The following is a 23,701-nucleotide window of genomic DNA, read 5'->3' as shown; positions in this document are numbered from 1 at the left end:
GAGTATGTGTGTACAATGTTAAAAACAGTGACTCCCAAAAGCTTGGCTTCCAAAGGAGTGCCTTTTTGATTTTCCATTTATATTAGGCTTTTATATAAAACTATTAATTACCCACAAGAGAAGTAAAAATAATTTATTCCTCCATTACTTCTGGGAGACTGAGGTAAGAGGATCTTGAGTTTAAAAATCAGCTCTCCAAAGCAAAAAGAAAAATAAAACATAAAATAAGTTTTAAAATGATTTAGTTCTTTTTTTAAATAATTAATATGATGGGAATTATTGCTTTTGCTTATCCATGATATTTAGTAATTGAAGGTACCATATTTCCTAAGACACAGTTCAAGCATATGCATGCATATTTGTGTGCTTGTGCACATGACAGTACTGGGGACGGAACCCAGAACTTTGTGAATGCTAGACAAGCACTCTGCCAGTGAGGTACATCCTACTCCTTATGCTAAGTTTTTGCACTATTGAAAACTAGGCTAGTGTGATATAAGTAAACCAGGCTATTTGATGGTAGATGATGTTAGCTAGTTTGAGGACTTTTTCATGTATTCTAAGTGTAATGATAATGACCTTTAAAGAGAGACAGCAATTTGTTTCTAAGGTCAATGTCCCTGTCTTTCTCTGTAGTACCACAAGCTTTCTGTATATCAACTTTTAGTTTGATGTGGAAGAGCTTTCCTTAGTTCTTTGTTGTTAAGAACCAATGATGTGAGGACTGGAGCACCTGCTTAGCATGTAAGAGATAGATAGGGTAGGTTTATGTGTTGTCACTGTAGAACTAAAACAAGACAAGACAGGGAAAGAAACCAACAGTGGCAGGCCAGCAAGTCCTTCAGTGGGGAAAGGATGTGGAGGCCTACCTAGCCTGGTGACTTGAGTTGGATCCCTAGAACACACAGGAAGGTGGAAGGAGACAGCTTCCACAGAGCTGTCTTCTGACCGCCACAGAGGCACCCGTGCACATACGCACAAAGACAATAAGTAATAAAAAACCAACAGTGAAACGGATGATAGTAAGTTTTAACTCTTGCATTATGGAGAAATAACTCAGAGACTTCCTGAATGCGTTTTCTGTGGGGAAAGTAAACCGCTGTACCAGGAATAGGAAGATGATGAAGCCTTCAGGCAGTCATTGCCCCTCCCCTCTTTCTTTCCTTTGTAGACATTAACTTATAAATAATTTTTTTTTTTTTTTTTTTTTTTTTTTTTACTCAAAGCAAGGCAATTGGCATTCTTTTCATACAGCAGACAGTGGCAGACTGTAATAATCAACAGCTGATGCTTGGGTGGATGCTTAGGTTATCAGCTAGCTGCCACCACTGCAGTTTAAGAACACATTTTGTTTGTTTATATAAACTCATTAGCAAGTAGGTGATGAATGGCCTCAAATTTATATACAAAGAAAGGCAAGTAAGCTTTCTGTATCCCAGCGAGAGAAATAGTTTACATTTGAAAAACAGGATTAGCTGGTAGACAGGTTGAAATCTGTGAGATTACAATTAATTTAAGGTTCGTTTGTTCTTTCTTTCTTTTTTTCTTTCTTTCTTTCTTTCTTTCTTTCTTTCTTTCTTTCTTTCTTTCTTTCTTTCTTTCTTTCTTTCTTCTTTTTGAGGCAGTTATACCATTTTTTTTCTTCCTATAAGTGTTTTGGGCTAAAACTGACAGATACTTGGCCATTCCACTGATAGGCAAATAGTAATGTAGGAAATACCAGTCAAGGCACTTTCTTCTCAGAGTTAATTAATTTCAGTGGGAGATCTAGATCATAATTCATTTTTTTGCATACCTCTTTTGAAGACTTCTTCTGAAACTTAAAACCTGATATTTTCAGAGATATTCTCCTCTCATGAAATTACTAAAGGTAGGAGGGGTAATTAGATGAATATTTTTATATTTTATTCAATATAAATAACCTTTATATTGAATGACATTTTTTCCTTAGAAAAACTGCCTAAATTATTGATTTGCTATTAGGAAAAGTATTTGGATTAGTTTTATTTGGTAAAAAATATAAATGACTTGAGTGTTTTATTAATTATGATAATAGTTTTATATGGGGTAAAAATTGGCTATATTTTTAGTTGCCAGCATAAACAATCTGATTTTATGTATGTTATAGTTACATTATAAATGATGTTTGTAAATGAAGTCTCTTTATTGTGTCCCCCCCCCCCTTTTTTTTTTTTAATTGAGGCCATTTCTCATTCTGACTTCTTCTGCCCATGTCTCTTGAGTACAGAGTTCACAAGAGGGAACCTCCATGTCTGGTTTGTTGTTATTGTTTTAAAGCAAGTTTTATTAAACACTAAAAAGATTTGTGTATTAAACTATTTTATTTAGATTTTGTAATTGTTGTAGTATATGATCATTTGAAATGGTTTTATATAAAATCTTTATACTAATTAGGTTTTTTTTTTTTTTTTTGTTTGTTTGTTTGTTTGAGACAGGGTTTCTCTGTGTAGCCCTCGCTGTGCTGGAACTCACTCTGTAGACCAGGCTGGCCTCGAACTCAGAAATCCGCCTGCCTCTGCCTCCCAAGTGCTAGGATTAATGTATTATACCATATATATAAGTTCTTTATAACTGGGTATTTATGTTAACTGAATTACTTATTTTGGAAATACTATTGTTTGGTAGATAAATTCAATATAATAAATGCTAGGTTAAGTTTGAAGGTTAGGACTGTAATTGTTATTTAATCTCAAATTTTTTTTAAAAGACAGGTCGATTTCCTTACTACTAAATGAAGGATGTTTTTCTATACTGGGGTTGTCAATTCATGCAACTATTTAAAACGAGTCAGTTTTGAAATTATAATTTTAATTTGTTTATTATAGAAAATTGGAAAATATAGAGGAGATAGACATTTATAATCCTGTTACCATTGATAACTCCAGTAATACCTTAGCTAGCATACATACCTCCAAATATTTTTCTGTATTTTATGTATACAGCACATACATAGATAAAGCAGATTTTTCCCAGCTTTAGATCTTTTGCTTCTCTTTAGAAATTCACTCCTAGCTCTTCAAATACTCAGATCTCTTATTATTATGAACTCATTCTAAATTTCATCTCTCAAAAGAGATACCATAATATCCAGAATGGCCTTTGTTCACCATCTACTACTGCCTGGTAGTACTGTAGTTGCTTGATCTTCTCCAACTGATTATACCATACAGGAGAGTAGAGCAGACTGTGTCTGTGCTGTAGCCAGCACTGTAGCTATATGTCCAGAATGTACCTAGCACATGGTATGTATGTTTGTAATAAATTCAAGTGAATGAGTGTTAAATAAGAAGATGGTATCAGAATAAACCTGTGTTAAGTGCTCTGGAATAAAAGGTAGTATAGACTCTTGACCTCAGATTACTTACATTCTAGAAGAAAGGTGGGTAGTTAAGTATGTAGACTCTGGAATAGGGAGTGCTGTGTTGGGAAGTGCAGCATAGGCTGCTTTTGCTGCGTGCTCTGTTAGATGGGGAAGTTATCAGTGCAGGGTTTCTAGGAGTGTAACAGTATGAGCATTTTATAACATGATTTTTATGTCAATTTCTCTACTCCATTACTTATAATGGCTTAGCAATGTGTGTATGTAGTATGTAGCTATCAGAATTTTTTAAATCATCATATTAGGCAGTTTAGAGGATTTTTCTTTTGTTCTTTTAGAAGATACTGTCATGGCTATCTTTGTAGATATTTCAGTCATTTCTCAGATAACTTTGACTTAGAATTGTTTTTTCTGGATCTGGAGTTTATAAACATATATTTAAGGCTTGTGGTACATATCACCCAATTGTCACTTGTGAACATCTTATTTTTTAAAATAAAGATTAAGATTTTGGGGTCTAAAGATTTTCTAGTTGTCTATCTGCAATCTTTGACAAGTGCTTCAGTAAGCACTCTATTTTTTGTTTTGCTCCTCCATAAAACAGTATAGAGAATGACTTTCTCAGAGTGAGGTGAAATGCTGTGTGGAGAGTGCTCTGAAAATGTGCTTTATCTATGTGTGTGCTGGGGTTTGCCTCTGTGTTTTCTTTTGGGTATCTTGCTGTTTGTGTTGCCTTTCTTTTACTTTTTCCCATGAGAAGAGGAAAAGGGTTTCTATTTCAGGTCCTTTTTTGAGAGTCTTGCTTTAGAACCCAGACTAACTTCCAATTCTTCATCTTTTGTCAGTCTCCCAGACACTTGAAGTACAATTGTGTGCTACCACACCAGGCCCAAAAGGATATTATTGTAAAGTCTCGGTCTTTCCTGAAGAAAAGTAATGATCACTTTTAAGAGACACGCAGGAAAAAGGGCTGACAAAAATGTAGCAAGACAGAAATGGAGAAAAAGGTTGAGAGGAACAAGCACCCTTGTGGAGCATAGGCAGTGAGGCGAAAGGAAAGCAAGCCGGAGCGAGCGGCGTGGTCAGTGGGAGTGGCCACCTGTGTCAGCAGTCTCTGTGTCCTATAGCCTAGTTGCCTCTTCCTCCACCCTGCTGCTGCAAGGCCACATTGTTTATAAGCTCATTTGATAGGTAAACTATTGTTTTATGGCTTATTTTGTCTGACTCAACTGTGTGTACTATAATAATTAATAGACTGACAGGAAAATGTGAAACAATGAACTTCAATTTAGATTTTATGTAACTAAATACTTCATATGGTGTAGCACACACTATTTCCATGTTTTATCTTTATTACAAGTCATATGAAATATATCCTGTGTGTGTGTGTATGTGTGTGTGTTGTCCATGGTCTTGCACATATTTAAGTAAGTGTTACATACCATTTAACTATATTTCCACCAATAACTCACTACCCGGTTCTTTGTTTTTGTTTTTTAGTATAATCTTTGACCCAGAATATTACTATATTTTAAGGTTTTTGTCCCATTTTTTATTTCTAATGATAAAAATTGTAATAACATTCTCAGAAATTAAGGAGAGGTTTTTAAATTTAGATCAAATACCTTAAGACACATGTATATTGACACTGGTCCTAGCAACTAACTTATTTTTAATTATTGTGGCCAGAAACAGCAGATGAAAATGGTAAAACCCAGAGAGCTGATGATTTTGTCTTGAAGAAAATAAAGAAGAAAAAGAAAAAGAAACATCGAGAAGACATGAGAGGAAGACGCCTTAAAATGTACAATAAGGAAGTACAAACCGTCTGTGCTGGCCTGACCCGCATCAGCAAAGAAATTCTCACCCAAGGACAGCTAAATAGCACTTCAGGAGTTAATAAGGAGTCCTTCAGGTATTTGAAGGATGAACAGCTGTGCAGATTAAATTTGGGCATGCAAGAATATCGGGTGCCCCAGGGAGTACAGACACCTTTTACAACGCACCAAGAACATTCTATTCGCAGAAATTTCTTAAAAACAGGTACTAAATTTAGCAACTTTATTCATGAAGAACACCAGTCCAATGGGGGTGCTCTTGTCCTTCATGCATACATGGATGAACTCTCATTTTTGTCTCCAATGGAGATGGAGAGATTTTCTGAGGAGTTTCTTGCTTTGACATTCAGTGAAAATGAGAAAAACGCTGCGTACTATGCGTTAGCAATAGTGCATGGAGCGGCCGCTTATCTCCCAGACTTCCTGGACTACTTTGCTTTTAATTTTCCCAACACTCCAGTGAAAATGGAAATTTTGGGCAAGAAAGATATTGAAACAACCACCATTTCAAATTTTCATACTCAGGTAAGGTAAAATTATTGTTCAATTGGATAGTAAATACAGTTTCTCAGCAGAATTAATTTCATTGTATTGCACAACACACCTGCACACATTATAAAAGTTCCTCATAATAAAAGTACTTCAGACTGTCTTTTCTTTAAATTGTGATTTCTAACTGGTGAGATCTTTGGTGTGGAACTTTTACTTGCTTGAAGAAATGATTTATGCATCATATGTGTTTATGGAAATGAGCTTAAAAATGAATCCAGGCTAGTGTAGAGCATATGATTTAGACATTGTAGCCTTAGGGTAACATTACCGAAGACTCTGATACTAGAATAGAAAACAGAAGGTGTTGGCTTATTTATTTACCAGGTTTTGCTTAAGTTCTTTCTGTAACTTGTTGGCAGTCTATCCCAGAAATGCATCCCATTGGTGTGATTTGTGACTGGAGAGACCGCCATTGCCTCTGCTCCTTCTGCCTGTGCACTGTTGTAGGTAAAGACATTTTCTGATTGAAGCCTTGCTTGGGCAGTTAGGCTTAAGTCAGCAGGGAAACGTTCCTTTCTAACCAGTTTTTAGCCAAGTGTTCCTTTCAATGGAATTATTGTAGAGTATTAAAAAGAACAATAATGAATCTGAAGGTTTTTCAGTGTTTTTGTTTTTGTTTCTTCGTTTGCTTTTCTCAGATTGTAAGTATAAAGGGGAAGCACCAGGTTTATACTGTAGATATTGCCGTTCAAGTTCAGTGGAGACCAGTTCACTTTTTAAAGATTTATATAATCTGCTTTTTCAGGTTTTATAGTAATTTACTGTCATTCTTTTCCCTTAAAATTTTTTTTTGAGGTAAATAAAGTTATACAATCCGACTCTCAGCTGCTTCTATTATAGTGGGTTCAAGCTGTGTACACTCACCTGAACCCTCCTCCAACTTGGATTTTTTAGTTAATCTTCCCATTCTTGCCTCCAATGAGGGGAGTGTCCAATTCAGATTTATGGGCTTCAGAATCTCTCTAATTGAAGTTCTCTCTGCAGTAGAGAGAGCAGGAGCAGCTAATCTGGAGAGGTCGCAAGCTGAGTCTGCCCAAGATGTTGGAACTCCATGTGCAATAAAGGGCTTCGTCTTGGATTTTGGCCTTGTTACTGCAATCAGGTACCAAAGTACTGACTTTTGTAGTAGATTTTCCTTTCTTTTTCTTTTTTTAAAGGAGTTTTTCCCTTTGAAAGTTAAAGAATCCTACTTTGATAAATACTGAGAAAGAGAAGAGAACAGCTCTAATCTAGTCTGTAGTCAATGAAGGCTCTGCTGAGAGTGGGGCTTACTTTTTTAGATTAGAGAAATTAAATAAATTTTCTATTCTGACAGATCAGCAAGTGTATCTAAGAAATGAGTCAGAAATTTGGGGGAGATAAGGTTTTGTAAAGGTGACTTTTTAAACTTTCGCTTTAGTCTATAGATTGACTTTGTATGTCAACAGACAATACTCCTGCTAAATAAGACATCTCAAAATGATATTCCCTGCTGATTTTTGTCTTCCAATTAATTTTTTTAAATGGAGCTGATATTTAAATGACTGTACCAACAACTTACCTTGAGATTTACTTTGTTGCTTATAAAATAAGTACCCATAAAGAATATGTTAGATTATTATGGAATTAGATCTTGCTGCTTTAGCCATGTAAGAGGACTGTGCTCCAGTAACTTAGGTTTTGATTAGCCCTTGAACCTTGACATTTGCATTTGTAAAATCTTTGATGAATGTGGAGATGGAAGCTAACACATTAGTTCACATTTGTTTATGGCTTGTATTTGAAACAACCAGGAGGTAGGTAAGCAGTTTTTCTCTGCTGTTCATTGAAGACACTGTTCATTTGTTATGCAGTCAGTCAGTCAGTCAGTCAGTCAGTCAGTCAGTAAGTAGAAGGCTCAGGAGAGAATCCGAGGAGGCTGTCTGGAGGCCGTCTGACTACTTAATGTGACCGACGGACGGACAGACCGACGGACGGACGGACCGCTGGGAACGAGATTGCTGTGCTGTTTGTCTAACATTGTGGTTATGAAGCTAAGACTGGATTTCAGTGGGAAGTAGGAGGAGCTTTGTTTTTCATATTTTTAAAACAAATGTGCTTAGATGCTGGGAATTAAGTGAACACATTGGGTATTATGGAAGTCTGTGTTCTGTAGTCTTAGGAACTTCTGCCAAGCTATAAAGTCAAGCTAAAAATTATAGGCTTTAAAATTTTTTTTCATAACTTAAACCTGTAGCCATAATAATTGTTCATGATTGTACTTAAAGATAGGTTTCAGCTACTGGACACTCAGTTCTTAAAAGGACTAACTGATGAATTTAGCCTAGCAGAGAGGTGAGTAAAGTGGCAGTTCTAAACCAGGTTAAGAAGAATAGCGGTGCACACAGGGAAACCCTCTTGTTGAGGGAGGAGGATTTGGTGATCAGATGGCATTTTAAAGCATGCTATGCTTAAGGAGGCTCTTAAAAGCAGATCAGTACTTAACTTGGTGTGTTAGTTAAGTTAGGGTTTTACTGCTGTGAACAGACACCATGACCAAGACAAGACTTATAATGGACAACATTTAATTGGGGTTGACTTACAAGTTCAGAGGGTCAGTCCAGTATCATCTAAAGCAGGAACATGGTGGCATCCAGGCAGGCATGGTATAGGAGGAACCGAGAGTTCTACATCTTCATCTCAAGGATGCTAGCAGAAGACTGACTTCTAGGCTGCTGGATGAGGGTCTTAAAGCCCCCCTACACAGTGACACACCTACTCCAACAGGGCTACACCTTCTAATAGTGCCACTCCCTGGGCTCTGCAAACCATCACACTTGGTATGGTCATTGTTAAACAGATGCATTTTAACCTGTGCAAATATACATACAGTCTTGAGAGTGGGCCACATTTGGGGAGCTGTGAATAGCTCATGAAGCAAAGGGACACTCTGGTTGTTAAGAGTGGCTTGAGTGAGAGAAGAGGGAAAGAGAATAAGGTTGCGGGTGTGAAAAGTACTATATGATACGCTAAAATGCTTTTTCTAAAGGTGATGGGAATTTTTGTAGGGGATAACAACAAATTATACCTGTAAAGATTAAATGGTGGGCTGGTGAGATGGCTCAGTGGGTAAGAGCACCCGACTGCTCTTCCGAAGGTCAGGAGTTCAAATCCCAGCAACCACATTGTGGCTCACAACCATCTGTAACGAGATCTGACTCCCTCTTCTGGAGTGTCTGAGGACAGCTATAGTGTACTTACATATAATAAATAAATAAATAAATAAATCTTTAAAAAAAAAGATTAAATGGTAAGGTAGAGAATGAAAATGTGGGAGAAAATAAGTTTGTAAACAAGAAAACTGATTAGGTTACTATAGTAACTAGGTCAGATTCTGTGTTCAAACTAATAACAGTTTTGGAGAAAAGAATAAGATTTAAGAAATTATTAAGTGGAGGCTAACTGGGTTTAGTGAAAGAGAGCCAGTTTTAAGATATGACGTAACATTGGAGTTGGCGATAAGGAAGGTTAATACAAAAGCTGGGGAGGGTGGAGTGTGGGTGCTGTAGTATTTGAGATCTTTTGGCGGACTTTTTTTTTTTTTTTTTTTCGAGACAGGGTTTCTCTGTGTAGCCCTGGCTGTCCTGGAACTCACTCTGTAGACCAGGCTGGCCTTGAATTCAGAAATCCACCTGTCTCTGCCTCCTAAGTGCTGGGATTAAAGGCGTGCACCACCACTGCTCAGCTTTTGACGTACTTCTAACTCCCAGTCTATTGTTAATGCTAGAGATTGAAACCAGGACTTTGTGTGTACTGGACAGGTGCTCTTCTGTGGAGCTAGCAGGTCCTGGCTGTTGGAGATATTTTGAATTGGAGGTATATATATTTTTTTAAAGATTTATTTATTTATTATATTTAAGTACACTGATTTATTATATTTAAGTACACTGTAGTTGTCTTCAGACATAAAAAGAGGGAGACAGATCTCATTATGGATGGTTGTGAGCCACCATGTGGTTGCTGGGATTTGAACTCAGGACCTTTGGGAGAGCAGTCAGTACTCTTAACCGCTGAGCCATCTCTCCAGCCCCTAGGAGGTGTATATTTAAGCTCATTTTAAAAAAGATTTCTTAGTGACTGAATATGTGGGTCAAAGGTTGGGAAATGCAGGTTTTGGGTTAATTAACATGTAGGCAAACCAGAGATGATGGTAGAATTGAGAAGAGGTGAAGATAGAGGTGTAGTGTACCTGCTTTGTGAGAATTTGGGAAGAGACCCAAAATGGAAGGCAGATGAGGATATGTTTCCTAGATTTTAACAGTAATGAGATGATAAAAATATAATATAGCCAGCAGATGGGATGGCTCAGTGATTAAAAACAGTTGCTGTGCAGTCATGAGACCTGAAGTTTGGATCCTATCACCCATTTAACTAGCTTGGGGGTCTTGCAGACACTTGGAACTCCAGCTCATCCATCTGCTGTCCTCCTACAGCCTTTGTGGATACACACATGCATGCATATCACACATGTGCAGCTACACTCACAGACACACATTAAAAAAAAACTTTAAAAAAATTTACACATTGTGCTTGCAGACAGAAGCCCAGCATGGCTGTCCTCTGAGAGGCTCCACTCAGCAGCTAACTCAGACAGATGCAGAGACCCATGGCCAAACATTGGATGGAGCTTGGGGAGTCTTATGGAAGAGTTGGGGGAAGGATTGAGGGCCCTAAAGGGGATAGGAACTCTACAGGAAGACCAAACAGAGTCAACTAACCTGGGCCCTTGGGGGCTCTGAGAGACTGAACCACCAACCAAAGAGCATACATGGGCTCGACCTAGGCACCTTGCACAATGTAGCAGATATGCAGCTGTCTTCATATGGGTCCTGACCAACTGGAGTGGGGGCTATTCCTAAAGCTGTAGTCTGTTTGTGGAATCCATTCCCCCTAACTCGGCTGTCTTGTCTGGCCTCAGTGAGAGAAGTAGTCCTAACTCTGCATGGACTTGATGTGCCAGGGTTGGGGGATATCCAAGGGGATTCTCCTGTTTCTCAGAGGAGAAGAGGAGGGTCCTGAGGGGAGGGACTATGTATGGGAGACTGGGAGGAGATACGGTGATCGAGATGTAAAGTGAATAAATTAAAAAAAAAATACACAGCATATGATGGATCAAGTAAGATAAAGATGGAAAAGTGTTAAGCTTACAAGTTAGGAATTTAATTGGAAACATCATCAAGACTAGTGCTGTACAAAATGCTGGAATAATGGTGGTAGTGGTGGATCCTAAGTATTGTAAATTGTAGCTTTTCTTTAGAACCTTGCTATCAAAATGTGCTTGAGAGTTTTTGGCAGCACCACAGTGCGTGCTAGAAATGTATGCTCTTACTTTTACTCAGATCTTTCAGATCAGAATCTGGATGTCTGCAGGTTCCCGAGATGATTATTATGCACATGACGATTCACTGCTTTAGAATGTTGTCCTCTAGCAGGAGAAGGCTGTCAATATGAACAGCACAGTCCAGGCAGGGTTTACCCGATGAATGGTAAGGATAGTAGGTTAAACAGGTGGGCATAAATAATAAGTAGGCTAAAGCTCTCCCAAGGTGGTTTGGAAACTCCAGCATTCCAGATTGCCACAATCACAGAATTCTTATCAGTCAATGAGCCTTTTAGACTCCTTAACCTAACCTTAGGCACCTCTTTTTTCTCCCCTGGGAACTTTAGCTCATGAAGTAATCTGTAGGATTGTTTCATGTAAGAAAAGTTAGAGTTTCTATTACTTTTATATTTTTTAGTTACTATATTGGGTGAAGCTAGGGTCCATGTATAGGCTGTTTTTCTTTTCTCTGTTTTTAATTTTTTAAAAAGATTTTATTTATTTCATTTATATGAGTGCACTGTAACTGTCTTCAGACACACCAGAATTGGGCATGGGATCCTGTTACAGATGGTTGTGAGCCACCATGTAGTTGCTGGGAATTGAGCTCAGGACCTCTAGAAAAGCATTCGGTTTTCTTAACTGCTGAGCCATCCCCGCCCCCCTTTTAAACATTTTATAATCATTGACTACTTTAACACTTCAGGAGGTAAGTTCATTGTGTCTGTTGGAACACCATGCTGATCCTTGTTTGCTTACTTCACTCCTAGGGACTGAAGGACAGCTTTGTGAATTTGAATTTCTAAAAGACCATGCATTTATTATAATTCTGTAAGAATATTCATTTCTAATTTTTAATTGGTCATTGGATAAGTCCCAGTCTTGGCCTAAATGTTTGAATGTTTGTCTAATCTTTAGGTCAGTTAATGGAGAAATTTCTATGTTCACATAGAAATGCCTTTTTTTCTTAAAAGTTTTTATCTGCATACATTTTGGGAATCAATATGATTTGTGATTTTTTTTTTTTTTCCGAGACAGGGTTTCTCTGTGAAGCCCTTGCTGTCCTGGAACTCACTTTGTAGACCAGGGTGGCCTCGAACTCAGAAATCCGCCTGCCTCTGCCTCCCAAGTGCTGGGATTAAAGGCGTGCACCACCACTGCCCGGCTGTGATCGTTTTAATTAGGTATAAATTATAGCTATAGTATTGGATATCTGAAAACGCTTGTAACTCAACGCTTGTAGAGTTGTTACAATTCTACAGTAAAGTCTTGGTCCTTAGCGCCCTATGTTATTGTAGACCTGTGGTAACAGAGGAACTGATAAAAGCTCAAATCTTTTTAAGGATCACAGACTTTAGGGAAGAGGAAGTCATCTTTAAGTCCTTGTATCCCTTGTATCCTACTAGGTGACAGTATTTTGGTCATAATACTTTGTCACCTTCTCAAGATTAAATAATTGCAGATTCTTAACAAGGAATTGTTTTGTCCTTTCTCTGAATGGTACGAAAGTCTAAGGTTTGGGGCTTAAAAAACTATAATGTGCATATAATTTAACTGAGAATCTTATTATATCTTAATATGTGTTGGACTTTGCCTGAGCATGTGTATGTGCACCATGCCTGGTGTCTGCAGAGGCCAGAAGATGGTGTCAGAAGCCCTGAAACTGGAACTATAGTTGGTTTGCTCTGCCATATGGGTGCTGGGAATGGATCATAGGTCTTTTGAAAGAGCAGCCAGAGCTCTTAACCTCTGAGCTGCTTCTCCGTCCTCATAGATCCTTCATTTCTAACATTCCTAGGTAGTGTTGATGACTCTAGAAGGTCATAGGCCTCATAAAGTTTATAGATGACTTCCCCATGAAAACAGCAACAAAGTGTCAATATAGTAATGTTAAAATGGGGATTGTTTTAAACATCACTGAGATGGAAGGGTATGTACGAAGAAGGATGATGGCTGTATAAGTGCCGTAAGGCAAATGTTCATATTTTAAGTTCTGTTTTTTTTTTCCCCCCAAAAATTTCTGTACTTAGGATTGGAAATTTCACTGAAGGACATACTTAAAAATTGTAGTAAGACATGTTTTCCATCTGACCTGAGTAAGGGCAACATAAAAACTTTATTTGGGTAGCAAATGTTACTTTTATAATAGAAATATTCTAAAAAATAACATTCTGTAGGATTGGACTATCCAACTTTATGTCTTGTTTTAGAGAATAAAAAATTATTTGCCTATCATGTGTTAGGATAAGGCTTATTAGCTCTCCAACCTTTGATTAATATATTGACATTTTTGTAATATTGACAGTTGTGATAAAGAGTGGTATGTAGAATAGTATGTAATTGGGAAATAGCTAAACCCTTGAGGAACACTAAGCATTAGTACATTGTATAAAAGGGAAAAACAAATACTTGAAGTTGCCGCCTTTAGAAAATAGAACAGCATACATAGCAGGTTTGATTATTTTGTGTAGTTCTTGGTACAGCTTGTAGTAAACTCACTTTGACCCACTCAGTGCTTTTTTCATGGGATGTTTTAAAGAATGTTTTCTACTCATAGGTCACAAGGTTAGGAAAATTGCTGGCTTGCTTTTTCCTTTCTGTGTTTTAAAACAATCAGCTTAAGTGGGCCTTTTTTCCTGAGAACAGGTTCTATGGGACAATCAATCTGTCATATACAGGGTTTTCAGTATGATGATACATTTCAAGCTTGGTGGTGTTCTGAGTATTAATGGGTAGTTTTAGAAGTTATGTATTGGATACACAGTGGGATTTACCTAATTCTCAGAAATGATATAGGATTAATGCAATGTTGAATTTGTAACCTAAAGAACCATATGTATGTTGACATAGAACAGATAGGTCGTTGGTTAACATTTGGTGGCTATCATAAACATACCAGGTTCTTTGAGTGCATGCTAAGCGTGAATAATTCCCCAGTGTTCTCTCTTGACATTACTACGGCAGGGTTTTCTCTGTCGCCGTTGTCGTCTGCACTGCTGGCAGCTTTGCTTTGTTTTTCTGCTCTCTTTGCTTACCTCCTGTAATACCGCTGATGTGTTTCTTCTTCCACCCACTCTGCTCTAATGTACTTTAGAAAATGATAGAACTCAGCTTGTTTATTGCTTTCATTGAAAATACATGTCATTTTCTCAGATTTTTTTGTAGCTTCCTATTCATTATATTTGGAGTAAGTCTGAGATACATGCCCCAAATGACTCAATTCTTGCAATGGTGAATTTTAAGAGGCATTGTTTTATATCACATGCTATCTATCCCTACTATAATTCTTTTCATTTGATATGTAGGTACAATCTTAGATTTTTATAACATCGTAAACTGAGACAATCTTGTCTAATATCTATATATTACAAAATTATTTTTAAAACCCCCTTTGAGGTTGATAATTAGTCATTTGGGACTATCTCTTAACTTGGAAGCATTGCTTAGCAAAGTCAGCTTATTTGCCTATACCTATTCTTCAAGACTGAAAATTTAGTGTTCTCCCTCTCCCTCTCCCCCCCCCCCCCATCTTCTTCTCCCTCTCCTTCCCCCACTCTGTGTTTGCATACATGTGTGTATAGGCCAGAAATCAACCCATATATCTTCCTCAGTTATTCTTCATATACTTTTTTTTTGAGGCAATATCTCTCACTGAACCTAGGAGCTCACTAATTTAGCTACGCTGGCCAGCCAATGAGCTCTGAGGATTCACCTGTTTCGTCCTCCCCAACACTGGATTTATAGGGTTTGGGGGATCTGAAGTCCAGTATTCACACTTGTGTAGCAAACACTTTATGACTGAGTCATCTTCCCAGTCCCTCACCCCTTCTTGGTCTTTTAGAGAAGATAGTCCATTAACTACTACTTTGCCTATTTGTGTTCTAGATTCTGACCATCAGCCTACTTCTTTTTTATTTATTCTTTGGAGCTAGGGTCTTATGCTTTCCAGACTGGCCTCTAACTTGCTATGTAGAGGGTTGGACTTGTAACCCTCCTGTCTACTTTTTGAATGCTAGGACTGCAGGCAGGGTCACCAGGCCTGGTGTATGCAGTGCTGAGAGTTGAGCATAGGCCTTCATGCATGCTAGACAAGCACTCTGTTAACTCACCATATCACGAACCCCTGTTGTTTTAACATATCCATAAAAGAAGCTTTAACATTTTGACCATTAAAGACTATGATTCTGTGGAATTAATTACTTCCAGAATGTTTTATAATCATCATCACTGTTAATTTCCAGAGATTTTTTTTTTCACCATCACAACAGAAGCTACCCATTTGCTTAGGATTTTCAGTAATAAGCCATCCCTACTTTCCAACCTTTGCCTCTTCCGTTTTAAATGAAAAGGGGAGAGATTATATTCATGAATTGCTGCTTTGTATGTGTCCTTTAAAAGACAAGTTTCTCTTTCTTTTTAATTCTAAAGCAAATCTTTGTCTTGAATTTATTGTTTATAATTTTTAGCAATTACATTACTTTACTATGATGTATATTTTGAGAGACTCCAGTTATATTTGGGTTCTAGTACCAGAGAGGCTAGCAACCTTGATCTGCTGTGGAAGGAGAGGGAGATGGATGTGGTTATTCACAGTACACTTTTCATGGATATTTTTAACCTGGTAGATAGCCCAATGTCTATCACCTTAGAAACTTGATTATACTGGTAGTTATACTCATGAGTTACTTTTGTCTGACTCATGTCTAGTTTATGTCTTCATGATTATCACTCTGGTTCTAGGAGCCTGACCTTGTATTTTCTTTAGCCACTTGGGGGAAAAGCCTCTGGTAATCCCTGTTTTTATAGACAGAAGGTCTGCATTTGATATACCACCTTAATTTAAATAGGAAATATGCTCAGAGGTTTACTATAGATTCTGGTTAGTCCACTTGCCCCGCATCATGTTAGGCAAGAAAGAAACAGAGAACTCACCACAGCATGAACATAAAATGACATGTTCTACTGTGGTGGTTTGAATATGCTTGGCCCATGGGAAGTGGCACTATTAAGGAGGTGTGGCCTTATTGGAGGACTTGTGTCATTGTATAGGGCTCCTCATGCTTAAGCTCCTCCCAGTGTGGAAGAGACCTTCTTCCTGGCTGCCTCTACAGGAGGAGAAGAGTATCTCCCGTGTACTCTTGACTCTTCCAGCACCATGTCTGCTTGCACACAACCTTGCTTCCTGCCATGATGATAATGGACTGAACCTCTGAAACTGTAAGCCCCATTTAAATGCTGTCCCTTATAAGAGTTGCCTTGGTTACAGTTTCTCTTATCAGCAATGAAACCCAAGCTAAGACAACTACTCTATCTCATGGGTTATTCTTTAGGATCCTAGTTTTGGTTCAACTGTTATATGAGAATTATGTTGATGAACAACACTAGATCATTCATTGTCACCCTTTGTATTGAGGGTATTGGATATTAAAATTCTCTTGTTCTTGGGCATTTGCTGTTTTATAATATTGTCGTGTTGTAATTATTGATGTAAATGTCTATCCACATGTATATTCTGATATTTCTACTTTTTTTTCTCTAAAAATTCACAACTGTTATCAGGATCCATGGCTCAGATAAGACCTCACATGTAGGAAGTCTCTGCACCGTGGTGCTATTTAGTTGGTGGTTCAGGTGGGTCTGGAGTTCTAGATTAGGTAATCTTTTTCAATTTGTAAAAGTATTGTTCCAATGTCTTTTAAACTTAAAAGTTTCTGTTGAAGAACTCAATGTTGTCATTTCTGATCCTTTTTGGGCACCTTTCTCCCTACCGCTTCCTCTATCTTTGGACATTTTCAACATTTCTTTATTATAAAAATTGAGAAGGCGGTGGTGGCGCACGCCTTTAAGCCCAGCACTCGGGTTTCATGATATTAATCTAAATGTTCATAACTTAGACTTCTTTACATGCTTGATACATTTCATAGTAATTTTTAAGAGAGACCTTATCTCAAAGCACATTATCCTTAATATTCTCATATTTTTTTCTTTTTTTGGTTTTTTGAGACAGGGTTTCTCTGTGTAGCCCTGGCTGTCCTGGAACTCACTCTGTAGACCAGGCTGGCCTCGAATTCAGAAATCCACCTGCCTCTGCCTCCCAAGTGCTGGGATTAAAGGCCTGTGCCACCACTGCCCAACTTGAGTACATTTTCTACTATTTCTTTCCTTTTCCCTTCCTTATCTTCCCACTCATTTACCTTTCGTTCCTTCTCCTCTTTTTTTTTTCCTTCTTTCTCCTCCCCTCCCCTCTCCTTCTGTCTTTCTTGCTTGCTGGGGATTGAATCCAGACTCTTAGGCGTGTTAGATAAGTGTTCTACCACGGAGCTACATTTTTGGCTTTAACTCTTTACTATTTCCTTCCTGCAGTTTTTATTGCTCCTTTTCCTCCTTCTCTTACTTTTTTCCTTCAGAAAGTCTTTTTGTATGTTAGTTCTCCCAACTGATGGTCTAATTTACTTAATTTTTTAATCTCATTTTTATTACATTGGTTACACATAGCATGCACATGTGTAGGTCAAAGGACAACTTAGAGATTTCTTTCCTTCTACTGAGTATGAGTCCTGGGCGTTGAACTCACCGTTAGGCCTGGTGGCAAATGCCTTTACCCTTGGAGAAACTTTTTGGCCTCAATTTCCTCTTTTAAGTGGGTACTTGTTATATTGCTATGGCCTATTTTAATCTCTTGGGTTCAGGTTGGTCCTCTTCTTTTTTTCCCCATTTTTTTTTTAAAATATATTTGTTTTCTTTTTGTTCTGCTGTTTCCTTTTTCTACTGTAGATGAATTTTAGTTAAAATGGGTTGAATTTGAGAAGTTTCATTCTTGTTTGCTGTTGCTTTTAAAATAATTTTGTTACTCTGTCATGGATGAAATTATTTTATTTTATTTTATTTTTTATTAGATATTTTCTTTATTTACATTTCAAATGTTAGGATGACATTATTTTAATTATTAAATTAATCAAATTTTCTTTTATGCTTTATCTCTACAAATTCTGTTTGTCTTAGTGTTTTATTATAGGTTTTCTTCAAAAGTGATCTGGTGTTCTGTTCATATTTAAACCTAAGTTACTACAAAACTGGTCAGAAACCCTGCAGTCACATAGGTGGGACTCACCAGTTTGTGACTCAGTAAGAAATCCATAGCACTGTGAGTAAAGCTCTTAACTATCAGTGGTTTTTTCTCTGGGGCTTTTAATTTCTATAGTTAAGAACCATTACATTTTACCAGGGAGTTAGACTATGTTAAACCTCTCTCTTCAGACTCTTTAGACTTGGTGCCTAACTGTGGAGGGGAGACAAAGTGTGGAATTACCTTTGGTGTCTATTTGTATAATCCATCTCAGTGTCCTTATTTATTCATACTTGCAAAGTTCCCTTTTTTGACAAGGTAACATTCATAGGTTCTAGGAATTTAGAGGGTATTTATTCCACCTGTCCCATGGTTCAAATTCATGGTGTCTAAAACAGATACCACCTTCCTACCCAGACTCCTCTCCCAGAAAGGAGAATGAGTAATATTTTTTATCTAGTTGTAAAGGATACAAGTTCGTAGTAATCCTTGATACATTTTCCTGTTTCCTGTCAGATTCAGTCTTTTAAGTCCTCCTAGTTTAATGGTTTTGATACCTTCTGTATATATTTTCTTCCTACCCCTGTTAAAATCAGTTCATTCACTGCCTTTGAGCAATTTCTTACTTGGAATATTATAGAATTCTCCTAACTGGTCTCTTTCCCCTGTTTCTCTGAACATTAAACAAATAAAAGTATCCTGAGTTCATCCTAACATTTGAAATGTAAATATCTAATAAAAAAAAAAGTAAAATAATTTCATCCATGATAGAGTAACAAAATTATTTTAAAAGCAACAGCAAACAAGAATGAAACTTCTCAAATTCAACCCATTTTAGCTAAAATTCATCTACAGTAGAAAAAGGAAACAGCAGAACAAAAATAAAAATATATAATTAAAAAAAATGGAAAAAAGGTAGAGGACCAACCTGAGCCCAAGAGATTAAGCCCGAACCTAGTGTAAACCAGATATGGTGGTACACCACTATATTCTCAGTACTAGGGAGGTGGAGGCAGGAGGATCAGAAGTTCAAGGTCATTTTCAGCTACATAGTGTGAGTGCCAGGCCATCTTGGGTTAAATGAGACCTTGCCTTAAAAACTGACAGAGGCATCCACTTCTGGGCCTAGCAAACACAGAAGTGGATGCTCATAGTCAGCTATTGGATGGATCACAGGGCCCCCAATGGAGGAGCTAGAGAAAGTACCCAAGGAGCTAAAGGGATCTGCAACCCTATAGGTGGAACAACATTATGAACTAACCAGTACCCCAGAGCTCTTGACTCTAGCTGCATATGTATCAAAAGATGGCCTAGTCGGCCATCACTGGAAAGAGAGGCCCATTGGTCTTGCAAACTTTTTATGCCTCAGTACAGGGGAACGCCAGGGCCAAGATATGGCTTGCTGTGAAGACACACACTGTCGGGCCGCACGCCTTTAATCCCAGCACTTGGGAGACAGGCAGGCAGATTTCTGAGTTTGAGGCCAGCCTGGTCTACAAAGTGAGTTTCAGGACAGCCAGGGCTACACAGAGAAACCCTGTCTTGAAAAGCCAAAAACAAACAAACAACCCCCCCCCCCCAAAAAAAAAAAAAAGAAAAGACACACACTATAGTTGTAGCTATGTGGAACGTTGAGGTAAGATGTCTTGAGCTGTAGAGTTTGAGGCCAGCCTGAACGTACAGTAAGACCACCAACTCTAAAACAGCGACAGAGGCAAGTTGGGAGGCTTCCTCTCCCTTTAAATCCAACGGGTTTCTTCTTCCTCCCCTCCTCCCTCCCCCTCCCCCCTCCCCCTCCCCTCCCCCCTCCCCCTCCCCCCTCCCCCTCCCCTCCCCTCCCCCCTCCCCTCCTCTCCCCTCCCCTCCCTCCCTCCCTCCCTCCCTCCCTCCCTCCCTCCCTCCCTCCCTCCCTCCCTTCCTTCCTTCCTTCCTTCCTTCCTTCCTTCCTTCCTTCCTTCCTTCCTTCCCCTTCCTTCCTTCCTTCCTTCCTTCCTTCCTTCCTTCCTTCCTTCCTTCCTTCCTTCCTTCCTTTCTTCCTTCCTTCCTTCTTCCTTCCCCTTCCTTCTTTCCTTCCTTCCTCCCATTCATTTGAGACGGGGTTTCTCTGTGTAGCCCTGGCTGTCCTTGAACTCACTCTGTAGACCAGGCTGGCCTCGAACTCAGAGCTAGTGCTAGTAGTTCTTAGATTTTTTTTCTCCCTCTTTAAACTTGTCCTCAGATTTTAGCTTAATGTTACTTTAAAGGACATTTTATACTCTGTATTACAGTTTCCCATTTTCTATTTTGAAGACCTCACAATTTACAATTAAATGTTTTAGTCTTTCTCCACTAGACTATAAGCTTTAAGGAGTCAGGAATATGTTTGGTTTGTTGTATCTGTGTTGAGGACAGTCCTGGTATATAATATAAATTTTTAGTAAATGAGTGGTTTGGGCTTTTTAATAATTCTTATTCTTTGTTTAAAGTTATATAAATCTACTTCTTAGTCTGTTTTCTGTTGCTATCACAAACTGGCAAAGGCCAGGTATTTCATAAAGACAAAAGGTTTTAGTTCATTGTTCTGGGGATTCAAGGGGATGCATGTCACTGGCATACATTTGGCTCCATTCTGGGTGGAGTATGATCAGTGGCCATGTGGCAGAAGGGCTCCAAAGGGGCACCAGCTCATTTTTAACACTCTCTTAGGAATGTTCTGTCAACTTTCTGTGACTATGGTACTTTCTTTATGAGGTGATACCCAGTGTCCTAATTATCTCCTCAGCAACACCACACTAAGACTGAGCTTTCAGCATTCTTTGGGGGACAAACAAGCCTCAAAGTATTTGATGACTGTTGTGTTCTCTTTTGATCTTTTATCAATATTCAAAATACACTTTTAATTTGTACTTCTTCTCACCTGTCTGATTTGCAAGTATCTAATCACCATAATTATTCTCTTTTGGGTGTAATGTAGTTGTAGATTATTTTTCTTTTTTAGTTCCCCCACCCCCTTTAAGTCCAGGTCAGGCTATAATATGCCAGTGTCATCTGTGCCACCAAAAAGACGATAACAGAGAATGCAAATATGGTGGCTAGGGACGGATGTTTTCCTTCTATGATAGCCCACAGTTTAGCACCATTGCTTTACATCATCCATCATCCTAGTTCCTGCTGTCTCTAAGTTTGGCCATCCCTTCCTTATTGTATGCTTGGATGAGCCTGGCTCTGTAGCACTCAGGGTTCTGCTAGCAAAGAAAGAAGAAATGAAGGGCAAGATGGTTCCTTAGGAAAATTGCATTTTTAACTTACCATCCTATTGGCTATAACTTAATCACAGGGTATACTTAGTTGCCAGGGATCCTAGCTCACTGGCCATATGCCCAGGAAATTCTCACTAACAAGAAGAAAGACAGAATACTTAGGAATAATTAGTGGTTTGCTTTTTGGCATCAGATTCACTCAGTTGGTACATGTTACTGTGCTTATAAATGCTGTTCCCAGTCTGGCTTGTGTTACTAATTATTTAAATAACAAAAATTTTCATTTACTAGAAGTTAATGCAAGTGACAGTGTTGATCAGTAGCTCTTCTTTTTCTCTCTCTTTGCCAGAGTATAGTGGTTGATTACTGTGTTTCTACCCTTAACATACATAAATTCAACAAGTATTTACATGAGGCAGGCAGGTTGTATTGCAGATACACTGCAGTGAATAGTAGACTTAATATTTAAACATGCTGCCTGTTTTCTCCTATGAGTGCTTTAATTGGGAGTAGGTAAACTTTTTCTTTTTTGTTATTTGAGTTAGGGTTTTTCTTTGTAGCCCTGGCTGTCTTAGAACTTACTCTGTAGAGCAGGCTGGCCTTGCACTCAAAGATCTATCTATCTGCCTTTATCTATCTTTAGTATTTGGAACTAAAAGCATTCATCACCATGCCCAGCTGGTAAACTTTTTTCTACTAAGAACTGCATAGTATTTTAGGATCATACTGCCTCTATTTAAATTGGGGTATATAAACTTTTAATACAAAAACTGCATAGGATCTGCCTCTATCTCAAGTACATACTGCTTCATTCTGCCATTGTGTGTAAGTAGAAATGAATGGGTAGGAGGATTTCCAGTCCAATTTGGCAATCCTGAGTCTGGTCTGTTAGAGATGTTGTGTCTAGTCTAAATTAACAGCTTGTTTCTTTCCTTATCAACCATTTGTTAACTTTTAAACCAGTGTTTTAGTAAAGATGCATTCTGGATAATTTTTCTTCTTTTTTCAGACCTAATATTCTTGGCCGTTGTTTGAAATGTTAAAGTTACTGCTGTTGTCTTTCACTGTGGCTTAGTTGCTTTCTTTTTCCTCTTTCTCTGTGTGGTCCTCCTGTCTCAGTTGTTTTTTTAGTTTGACAGTTTATTTACTTGTCTTTCCTCAAATATTTGTAACATTTTATTTTTGGACCTTTGTTTCTCTATAGTTTTTTAAGTCTAAGTAACTTTAAAATTAGACTTTCTAGATAATACCAGTCAGTGGTTTTACCTGTATGTATGTTTGTGTGCCTTTATGTGTGCCTGATGCCTGCATAGGCCGGAAATGGTTGTCACATCCCCATTACAGAGAGTTACAGAGAGTTGTAACCTGCCGTGTCAGGGCTAGGAATCAAATATGGGTTCTCTGGAAGAGCAGCCAGGACTCTTAATCACTGACTCATCTCTTCAGATTCTTTTAAAAATATTTACCTCTATTTTGTAATTATCTTAAACATTAAATAATAACATGAGATATAAATACTTTTATTTAAAAGTTTTTGCAATTAAAATATAATTACATCATTTTCCCCTTTTCTTTCCTTCCTCCAACACTTCCCCTTTGCTGTATCTTAAATTTATGGCCTCTGATTTACATATAAATGTGTGTGCGTGTGCGCGCACACACACACACACACATATTCTTAGATATATAAATGCAACCTGCTTAGTTCATATTAATGTTTTGTGTGTGTTTGTGTGTGTGTGTTTTCAGGTTTGACCACTTGGTATTGGATAACCAGGTGGGGGCTCTTCCTGGGAAAGTCGTTTTCTTCTGCTGTCAGCATTCTTTGTTGCCTGTAGTCCTCTGGTGTAGGGTTTAGATACCTTCCTTCCATGTTAGCCTTTAGTATTGTCCTTGTTCAGGTCTTAGCTAGGTAGCCATGTTGGTAATGTCTCATAAGTGTAGCTTCTCTGACATTTCTAGGAGGCACATTATCTCAGCAAACTTCCCCTTCTTTCCTTTCCTCCTTCTGCTATGATCCCGGAGCTGTAAGTACAAGGGTTGTGTTGTTGGAGCTGAGCACCAGCGTTGTCACTTGTTCTTTGCATTTTAATTGGTTATGGTTTTCTAGAATGTTCTTCATCTGTTGCATGGAGACATTTCTTTGACGAGGAACAAGACTTAATCTTATCTGTAAGAATAAGACTAAAGATATTTAGACTGCATTTAGGGATTGTGCTGGTTTAGTAAAGTGGTTGTTGTAGGTTCTCCTCCATGAGCCATGCTTTCATTAGCCCCATAAAGCTGGCTAGGTATCTAGTATGAGGTATGATTTTCCTCTTTTTGAAC

At 38.1% G+C, this 23,701-nt stretch overlaps 1 protein-coding gene across 1 annotated transcript in view; it reads left to right on the top strand.

The window, feature by feature from the left end:
* Positions 1-23,701, top strand: part of Rsbn1 (round spermatid basic protein 1) — a 55,822-nt gene that overhangs the window by 8,523 nt on the left and 23,598 nt on the right. The window contains exon 2 of the mRNA XM_021158737.3: positions 5,030-5,703. Coding sequence (XP_021014396.1) covers positions 5,030-5,703 — 674 coding nt within the window. The remainder of the gene's footprint in view (positions 1-5,029; positions 5,704-23,701) is intronic.

The sequence above is a fragment of the Mus caroli genome, unplaced genomic scaffold (assembly GCF_978045245.1).
Source record: "Mus caroli unplaced genomic scaffold, Mus_caroli_1 scaffold_3, whole genome shotgun sequence".
NCBI classification, from domain to species: Eukaryota; Metazoa; Chordata; class Mammalia; order Rodentia; family Muridae; genus Mus; species Mus caroli.
The sequence above is the reverse complement of the archived record's forward strand: the minus strand, read 5'-3'. Positions and strand labels throughout refer to the sequence as shown.